Source organism: Chrysochloris asiatica, unplaced genomic scaffold (assembly GCF_000296735.1).
Source record: "Chrysochloris asiatica unplaced genomic scaffold, ChrAsi1.0 scaffold00138, whole genome shotgun sequence".
Classification (NCBI taxonomy): domain Eukaryota; kingdom Metazoa; phylum Chordata; class Mammalia; order Afrosoricida; family Chrysochloridae; genus Chrysochloris; species Chrysochloris asiatica.
Window position 1 is genome coordinate 7,838,400 of NW_006408656.1, and position 9,728 is coordinate 7,848,127.

Sequence of the window (9,728 nt, forward strand, 5' to 3'; positions counted from 1 at the left end):
GCAGAGGCAGCAGCAGCGTAGGCAATGGGCTGGGCAGGCCTGCCTGCCGTCTGGGCGGGCTGGGTGGAGGAGGACTCCCGCCCTGCACACTAGCCAGCTGGCCTGTGTTAAAGTGCTGGCTGAAAAGAACTCTCATTGTCTGGGAGCTGCTACTGCGGCAGGGCTGGCTGTGTCCACCAAAGGGACCAACACAGCAGGAGCTGGTTCCTCCCACTTTGGGCTCTTGCCCTTTGGGAGCAGTGCCCAGCTGGCCACAGCTGTGCTTACTGCCCACCAGTAAGCACACATGGAGGGCAGGCTGAGCCATAGCTGGTGTTCTCTCCACCTGGTGGCTGGGAATGGGCCTTTTTTTGTGCCTTGTGATGCCTGCTCTGCCATTGATTTGAGGGGGCTCTGGGTACAGTATCAGGGCAGAAACAGCAGCAGAGCTCTTCCTACAGCATACTGCTCAACCCCCAACTTTTTGTTTCCTCACCACTTTTCACCTCTGCCTCTGTTCATCTGTTCAGTGAGCTGGTATATAGGTGTCAGAGGGGACTTGGTGACAGCTGTGGCCAAGGGCACAGCAGCATGTTGAGAAGCATGTGGTGCCCAAGACAGTGCCTCATTTCATCCTGAGACAGTTCTAGATTCAGCTCCCCAGGGCTCTGTACCTCTGTGCTCTGAGCCTGGGGAATCTGTGGCTACCTGACTTGGGAGAAGTGTCCAGTCACAGGACATTTGGTGGGGAGGCAGTTCTGAAGAGGAAAATATCAGTACCACCATCAACTCACGTTTTACATCTGCTCAAAATAAACAATCGGAAGCCTTCCAGATCCCCTTTCCAGGAAAGTTTCTGACATCTCTGCTGTCTCCCAGAGGAGCTATGCCTTTTTTAAACTAAGGTTTACCATGATTGGGAACAACAGAAACAGTTGGGACGTTTTGGTGGTTTCTATTTCTGTTTGTTGGGTTTTCCCCGTGCTTGGGCCGAAAAGGCTGGCAAAGTCAGGGGCAAGTCCCAGAGCAGGGAGCACAGCTTTGAAGGAAGTTCCGAACACCGTCGGCATTTCCCTTCTGCAGTGGAAGGAAACGAGGAGGGGCCAACTGGGCTGGGGGTGCAAAGCAGGAAAGGGAAGGGAACCTCTGCAATCAGGGCTGCTTCCCTCCGCCTTGGCTTCATTGGGGCTGAAGGGGCCCGGGACCAAGGATGGGTGGAAGTAAGGAAACCACATAGAACCCAGGAGGAGACTGGCTACAGAGCAGGGAGATCCGGCTGGCCTCAAACTGACTGGCAGGAAACCAGAGCAGCCTTGTTGGAGAAGCATCACATTCACCCCTGTCTACTTCTTCCCATTCAGAGGGTGTTATGATTAGACTTCTCATCGGTTCCCTCATATGTAAGAATCAATCCCAGATTTACTTTCAGTTTGAGTCCACCTTCCCCTTCTCCTTCCATTGTGACTGTGTTGGTTGTGACTTGCCTTCTCTGCTGCCTCCCTTGGTCTTGCCCCCTAAACCCCATCTGCAGGATGGTGATATTTAAATTGCCTTATACTCCTAATGGAAAGCAGAGAGGGCCCACAGAATATTTGTAGTCAGAATGTTGAGAAGCAGTTGCTGAAGGAGGGACAGTGCCAGAGATAGAGAGACAAAGAGGGCAGGTTCCCGGGATGTCAGAACATTACCCAGGATTGTCAGGAGGAAGGGAAAGGATCTGTATTGAACACTCACAGTATTCCAGGTGGACATACAGCCATATAACATAGCCAATCCTCGTGAAATCCCGTAAAGTAGTGAGATCATCTCCATTTTATGGATGAATCACTGAGGTTCAGTAACATCAATAACTCTGAAGAACCCAAAGTTCATCTTGGGCCCTCAGACCTCACATTTAGTGCCCTCTCCTTTTTTTTTTTTAAATTCTAAGGGTATATTTTATTTAACCTAATACAGATAACGTATTATATCAATACAAAAACTACTAATGAGTTATATTGTGTTTTTTAAAAATTGGCATGTAAGTTTTCAAAATCTGGTATGATTTTTCTTTTTAAGTTTTTTATTGTGAATTGAGTGATAGTTTACATAGGAGAACATCTGTTTTACACTCATTGTTTCATTGCAATTATTAAAATCGCCGTGCATCATCATTCAATAGTACTTCTATTCCCTGTTTTTTTGTTTTGTTTTGTGGGGGATGTACACAAAAACACTCAGGAATATATAATAATTTAAACAACTAAAGGTAGTACCCTCTCCTTTTAAAGGCCATGGTTTCCTTTTTGCTCTCTAAGCCCCCATAATGTCCAATATTATGACATGCCCCTAGTGGAGCATACGTGGGTAGTAAACCTGTGGATAAAACCTTGAACTTCTGATCTATGGACCCAACTACTCGTTCTCAAGCTCAGTTTCTGCCTTCTGATAGGCCCCAGTCTCTGCAGACAGCTAGAACCATTGATGAGGATGTCAAAAAGAACAAACCATTGACCCCGACCATACCATACCAGGTTTCCTCTTTGTTGTCTGCGGAACTCAGGAAGTTGTTCTTCATAAGGGTAGAGTGGTTTCCTTAGGACATTGGAGGCCTGCCCAACTCCTGCTCATTTTCAGGTAGAGGCAGAATCCTGTTGCCCTTCTCTGGGCTGAGAGAGAATCGCCCGGCCTGGCCCTGGACCTGCTTCCCTAACTGGTGGCTCTCACTTGGCAGTTTTTCGCTTATTTTTGGTGAGAATGCTAGAGGCTGGGGGAATTTTCCATAGGTACCTTCCTCACCACACTTCAGCCCTGAGGAAGCTTAGAAGACCCAGAGAGCATCGCCCAGAGCTCTAGACTAGAGTAAACTGCATATCTCACCCACTTATATACTTTGTGATTCATTGTCCCTGAAGACCTAAAGTTTGGCCAGCTCCCTGATGTGCCTCTTCTGTGATTTCAGATTGGGGCTCCCATAGTGGGTGACTTTGCTCTGCCTTTGCATCCCAGAGTGGATGGTTTCCTCAGTAGTTCATTTAGAGGGGAGTGAGGCCATAGCAGCTGACAGTGAGGTGGCTGAGGGAGGAAGTTGGTGTAGACAGGATGAGATGCTGCAGTAGTGACAGGTTGTCTCTCCTTCCCCTCTCTCCAGAGGCTTTCTTCCCAGGGAGACAACAGAAAGCTATTTTCATGGTACAGACTTGGGAGGAATAGACAGATGATAGTGATGTGCTCAGGATGTGCACAGAGGTGGAACCAGTCCTGAAGAAACAATTCTTTTTGGTTCTGATTTGGCTTCAGCTGGCAGCAGCTGGCCCTGTTTAGGCTGAAGCCCCTGCCCTGGGCCTGCCTTTGACTTTTGGGTCCTTGTTTCATTGAGGCCTCCTACTCTTGTCTGCTATCCACACAGATATATTGAGGTTGGCCTTTGGGAAAGCAGTTCTCTCTGGAGCCACTTTCACATTCCAGAGTTGTGTTTGTTCATCCCCACTGCGTCAGCCATGGGAGGGTTCACTTTGCCCTCTGTCCTGCTGCAGGTTCCACAGATTCAAGGGGGTGATAGAAACTAAGGTGGTCTCTTCTCATTCTCATCTTCTCTCACCTGCCTCACTTCTGTATTCCTAAGTTCTTCCTTTTCTAAATTCTGATGAGAGGCCCCCCCCCAACCCTATTTCCATTTTTGAGCCTAGTGATCCTTTTCCTAGATGGTTGATGGGCTTAGAACTGAGAAGTCTTAGCCATAAATTTACCACTCACTTACTGTACATAGGGGCTTGGCACATTATGGGGGCTCTGAAGATTCTGAGATTCTAACAGATAGTCCTTTAGGGGCTGGATGAGTATCTAGCTTGTGTAACAGTGTATGTGTTGTCATTGCTTTCATTCTGACTCGTGGTGACCTCATCTGTGCAGAGTAAAACGGCTCCGTGGGGTTTTTAAGGCTCTGACCTTTCAGAAGCAGATCCCCAGCTGCCTCTAGGGGGCTTGGAACTGCCAACCATTTGGTAAGTAGTCAAGCACTTAACCATTTGTGCCACCAGGGACTTCATAGTAAGTGTGTAGCAAAACTGATAAGTACGACAGAAATCAGTGCTGTTTAAGGATGTTCTGTCAGTTCCATAGAAAATAGAGGAACCATTGCCCGGATCTACTTCTTTTAGAAGAATGCAGGGCCTGTATGATTCCTTGTAGTCCCTGGCCATACATGATTTATGTCCCTAGAGATGAGGGTGTCAAGCAGTGGGCAGAGATAAACCAAGTGGTCATGCGTAGGTTACTTGGAGCAGTAGGTAGAAGAAGGAATGATGAGAAGAAGGGCCTGCCAGGTAGCCTGCAGTGTGCTGGCGGGAGAGGCTGGATTTGTGGGGAGTCATGTGAGTTATCACATGGCTACGCTACTTCAGGAGTCCTGGTGTGGCACTGTGGGTTAATGCGCTGGACTGCATAGTTGATTTGAATTGCAATATCGGTGGTTCAAGCTCACCAACTGCTCCTCGGAAACCCTATGAGTCAGAATCAACTCGACAACACTTAATAACAACAACAATGATATTTCAGGATGTAGTTGTTAAGTGCCGTTGAGTTGGTTCTAACTCATAGCAACCCTGTATAGGGTTTCCAAGTCTGGTGGGTTTGAACTGCTGACTTTGCAGTTAGCAGCAGTCCAGTGCTGATCCCTACAGAACCCCATCAGGATTCCAGGAGTGGGGATGTTGTAGTGATCTGGTTAAAGTGTCAGATTGCCTTTAGTATCAGGGCTGTGATCTGGAACAAAGGCAGCCTGGCTGGTTGGCAGAGAAGCTTGGCTGCAGGGAGAGGCTGGGCTGGGTGGGACTCGTCCATGGATGTCCTAGACTTCATTCACTCATGTGCTTACACCTTTATTCATTAGTAAACGAAAGAGAACAGAATAAAAACATTCCTGGTCTGTAAATCGCATGAGACTGTCTCAGTGAATAATTCGGATACTTTACTGTGTTTTAATTAATTGGGAGGTGTATCATAAGTAATTTACTACTAATAATTTAAAGTGCTAAAATTTTAGAAATCATGTCTTACGAGATATGAGCAGTTATCTTTATGCTGGTGTTCTTGTTCACTTATATACTGACTGATAACGGGGTAAGAGGGATATTGTGGCAGTACACAGACTGTGAGTAACTCAGGACTTAGCCATGCGAGTCCCTGGTCATCACCCATCTCTCAGACTGAAAGTAGCTGCTTTCAACAGTGACTTTCACATTTTTGATCCATTCGTGTTGAGAGATACATTTTACAGTGTGCCTCATATGTGTATATACATAAAATAAACAACAAAAACTTCATGAAACACTGTATTTACCACTTGCATCAAGCTGGTATTTTCTTCCCTGTTTTGTTCTATTCAGTTTCATTTAAAATGAAGTTAATCTTGAATCACTCAATTGATTCCATGACGTGAAGTTTGGAAAACGTTGCTTAACCAAACTCAACTCAGTATGAAGGGGAGGCAGGAGGACCTTTCTGAACCTTCTTTATCAGAGATGGCTATCATCGTGAAGTTTTGAGGGCCCTGGAGGGGAAAAGGCATGGGCAGGTCTAGTCTCTCTGTCCTCCTGGTGGGGGCCAAGGCTTTAGCTCTGTTAACTCAGATTCTCTCCTCAGAGCTCCATGAACCTGCCTCCTGACAAGGCCCGGCTCCTGCGGCAGTATGACAATGAGAAGAAATGGGATCTGATATGTGACCAGGTATGGAGTTTGGGGAAGGTCAGGGAGGTGGAAAGTTCTGTCTTGGGCTGAACAAGGCAACAGGACCAAAGGTATTGACTGCAGTCCTGGGGTCCCTTGTGCAGGTATTCAGTCTGTGCTTACTTCCTGTTTCAAGAGGATGCTCATAACAGACAGGGTAGTGAGTGGGGGAGTTACTGAAAGATGAAGATAAAGGCCTGGATGTGCTATCCTTCTCCCAGATCCCCCCTCTAACTCCCTCACAGTGCTACCTTGGTTTCTTCTCAAAGAGCAGACAGTGGTTTATGGGATATAAGGTCAGCTGTGGAGGAGTTGGTATTTTTCCCAGCTGAGCCTCCTTCTATCTTTCCCTAGAGACAAAGCTATGCCTAACAAGTCTCCAGGAATGGGAAGCTCCAGCTGTCTCCTGGTACAAATCTCAGGACAATCAGGGACTAGAAGTTCTTCCGACATGATTAGTGTTTAGAGCTGGGAGAGAATGTAGAGATCATTATTTAGCCCCGAAGTGAGATCTTTTAACACCCGTGGCCTTGTTCCTTCCACTGCGTTCATTTGAAGATCACCAGCCCGTGAACTCAGGCAGACCTGTCTGCAAGACTAGGGGAAATTGCTTTTACTTCCTCATTTCTTGGTAGGTATAGAAGTAATGGCACAGAATATGGGCAGGTGTATTTACCTAACATTTTGTCATGCAAAAATTAATTTTTATGTATTTTTTCAAACTCTGAGCAAATAGCAATGTTATTGGTGTTAAGTGCAGTCTAGTTGGTTCCAACTCATAGCGAGCCTGTATTGGGTTTCTGAGGAGCAGCTGGTGGATTTGAACCATCAACTTTGTGGTCCGGTGCTTTCCTACAGTGCCACACCAGGACTCTAGTAGCTAACATTTATTTAAAAACTTGTTATGGACCAAGCACTTTTTGTATTGAAGTATCTACCTTAATCCTCCAAATAGCCTGTGAGGAAGATGCTATTGATTGTAGAGATGGGGACACTGAAGCTTAGTAACTTGTCTAACACTGGTAAGTGATGGAGCCAGGATTGGGACTAGGCAGGCCAGCTCCAAGTCTGTGTGCTGACCATTATGTTCCACGGATGCTCAAGGATGCTGCATGGCTTAAGCTAGGGGTCTAATCCAAGTCTCTTCTCTGGTGTGTTCCACACTAAGAGGACTTGGTGAGCACCTGCACCTGCTTGGGCTTTTGAAGAGGTCTTTGGTATTGAGGTTCATTAATTGATAACCTCATCATCTTTTGTAGGTTGCATAATTTCAGTTCTTTCTGAAGTTCTCCTTCTATTTGTTTTTAGATGGTATTTTCTAACATAACCATTTTTTTTCTGTACCCTCTGTCCTCAGATATTTCAGTGGTAGGACCAGAATATTTAAGCATTTTCTCTGAGCCTCCTTTGGGTTCAGATGAGGGTTTGGGCCCAGTGAGCTCTGAAGTCTCACCCAGCTCTCTGGGGGAGTAGGAAAGCTCTGTTCATGTGCCCTGTGTAGAAGTAGATAGATGGGATATTTGCTGGAAGTATTATTTCTTTCTTTATATGTGGTATTGTTTTTAAAGGAGTCCTAGTGTGGCGCTGTGGGTTAATGCGCCAGACTGCAAAGCCGTTTGAACTGCAAGGTCGGCGGTTCAGGCTCACCAGCTGCTCCTCGGAAACCCTATGCAGGGTCACTATGTGTCGGAACCAACTCAACAGCACTTCACAACAACAACAACAACATTGGATTTAAATGCTGTTGAATCAGTTCTGGCTCACAGCAACTCTGGATAGAGTTTCCGAGGAGTGGCTGGTGTAGTGTTGTAGGATAAGCTTTGGGCTGCTAAACACAAAGTCGGCAGTTCAAACCCACCAGCTGCTCTCAGGGAGAAATCTCAGGCTTTCTGCACCTGTTAAGAATTACAGCCCCAGAACCCCTCTTCAGGTTTGCTATCAATTGGAACTGACTTGATGGTAGTGGGTTTAGTTTTGGGGTTCGGTGTATATGTATGTGTTTACATGTGTTGTGATAAACATACAGGTAATAAAGCATTGACCATTTCAGCAATCTACATATGTACAATTCGGTAACATCAAATTAAATACCTTGATCCTGTTGCTCAGACACCACAATTCCAAGTTTTTCTATCACCTTTAACAGAAGCTCAGTGTCCCTTAAATGGTTGCATTCTTAAGCATTTGAGGTGTCTTTGAATTGCTGGGGCTTGGGGTCTGGGCAAGAAGAAAGTGGGTTTGCAGCCCTGAACTGTGTTAACTCTGCAGTCCCAACTGCAGGTTCAGGGTTGAGAAAACTGGCCCACCCCTCCTGGCCCCTTGCCCATCACTTGACCAGGCAGTGAACAACCTGCCCAAGCAGATCTTTGGGATTGTTCACAGCACTATAATCCCTACATCTTCTAAGTAAGCAGCAGATTCTTAAGAGTATTTTTTATTGTGGTTGTTGTCATGTGCCGTGGAGTCAGTTCCAACTCATAGCAACCCTGTACAGGGTTTCCGAGGCTGTAAATCTTTACAGGAGCAGAAAGCCTCATCTTTCTCCCGCGAAACAGCTGGTCATTTCGAACTGCTGACTGTGAGATTAGCAGCCAAATTCATAACCACTACATTACCAGAGCTCTTTATTGTGGTAGAATGTGTGTGTGTGTATGTGTGTATGTATGTAGTTCAGGGGCATGAATCACATTTACATTTCACATTATGGTGCCATCGTCATCACTAAAGTGACTTTGACATAGGAGAACATTTTAGACACGAGAAACAAGTGTTGGAAGAGAGGAAGGTACCAGATAGGAAACACCTGAGTCTAAGCCCTATTGGGACTCCTGGGCCATGTTAAGAGGCAGGCCACAACATCAGGAGGCTGATTCCCCCTCACCTCGGACGTTCTGAGGTCTCTCCTTCCTGAACACCCTACTCAGTACTCTGTATGTGTCCACATATGCATGATTCCTTTACAGGAACGATTCCAGGTGAAGAACCCTCCCCACACTTACATCCAGAAACTCCAGAGCTTCTTGGACCCCAGTGTAACTCGGAAGGTGAAGTGCGAGGCTGGGTGGCCTGCCTTTCTATTTTTTGCCATCCTGTTCGGTCTGGGGACAAACCCTTGGTGTTGAGGGTGGGACACCTGCTTCTGAGCAGTGGGCATTGAGTTTCTGGGTCCTGAGACCACTGGCCTGGAGTCCTGGCGAATCATGGAGGGGAGGTCTGCAGCTGCCATGTTGTATGCCCTCCCTTTCCTTCTCTTCCCTTTTTTGTACTATGAAGTTGGATTGGGGTCCTCCATCAGTGACAGAAAATTCAATATTTACAGAAGTTCAGGAGAAGAGTTCAGGAGTCAACCAAAGTACTAAGGGAGCTGGAGATCTCACTTCGTACCAATCACATTGGGTGAGTTGGATTTGGCCATCAGAGCCTCTTCACCTGGCCCCACCCACACTGTTAAGTGTCCTCTGAGGATGATCGGCTTGTCATGGAGCAGAGTTACCCCTGGAGTGGCTTTTGGTTCACCAGAGTTTTGGACTGTTCATTTTTCTGCCTCTTATCCCCATCAGCTCTGCCATCTGCTGACTAGATACTCCTGACAAGCTTGGGACCTTTCCTGGGGTCCTCGGACTGTGGCTTTGGGTGGAAGACATTCCCACAGCAGTTGAGACTGAAGTCTGCCTGTGACCTGGGGCAGGGCCAGGGGAGGCCTGTGGAAGGCTGGGAGTGGGGGAAATATATGGCACTGGGAGCTGAGGCCTACATCCTGGACTGTTCAGTGCCCAAAAGGATTATTTACTTGTTTGGGAGAAGACTAGGGAAAAAAAGAGATAGGATATTGTTCCCAGGAATTGAATGCCTTCTGAGTTTATAGACCCTAGTGATAACCAACCCATTGCCAAAGCCCCTTTAAATCTTCTTTCCAGCCTGTGAGTTGCTGAACAGGCAGAAGCAGAGAGTACATGCATGTGGTCAGTGAAAGAGGACAGTGGTCTCAGTTTCATAAAACCATAACCAGCAAGAGTATGTATAAATGAAAGTGACACAGAGAG

At 46.6% G+C, this 9,728-nt stretch overlaps 1 protein-coding gene across 3 annotated transcripts in view; it reads left to right on the forward strand.

The window, feature by feature from the left end:
• The window catches only part of FMNL3 (formin-like 3), a 59,626-nt gene that overhangs the window by 32,684 nt on the left and 17,214 nt on the right, over positions 1–9,728 (forward strand). For all 3 annotated transcript variants that reach the window (XM_006870073.1, XM_006870072.1, XM_006870071.1), the window contains exons 2-4: positions 5,602–5,685; positions 8,649–8,729; positions 9,005–9,081. In XM_006870073.1, the coding sequence (XP_006870135.1) occupies positions 5,602–5,685; positions 8,649–8,729; positions 9,005–9,081 (242 nt within the window). The remainder of the gene's footprint in view (positions 1–5,601; positions 5,686–8,648; positions 8,730–9,004; positions 9,082–9,728) is intronic.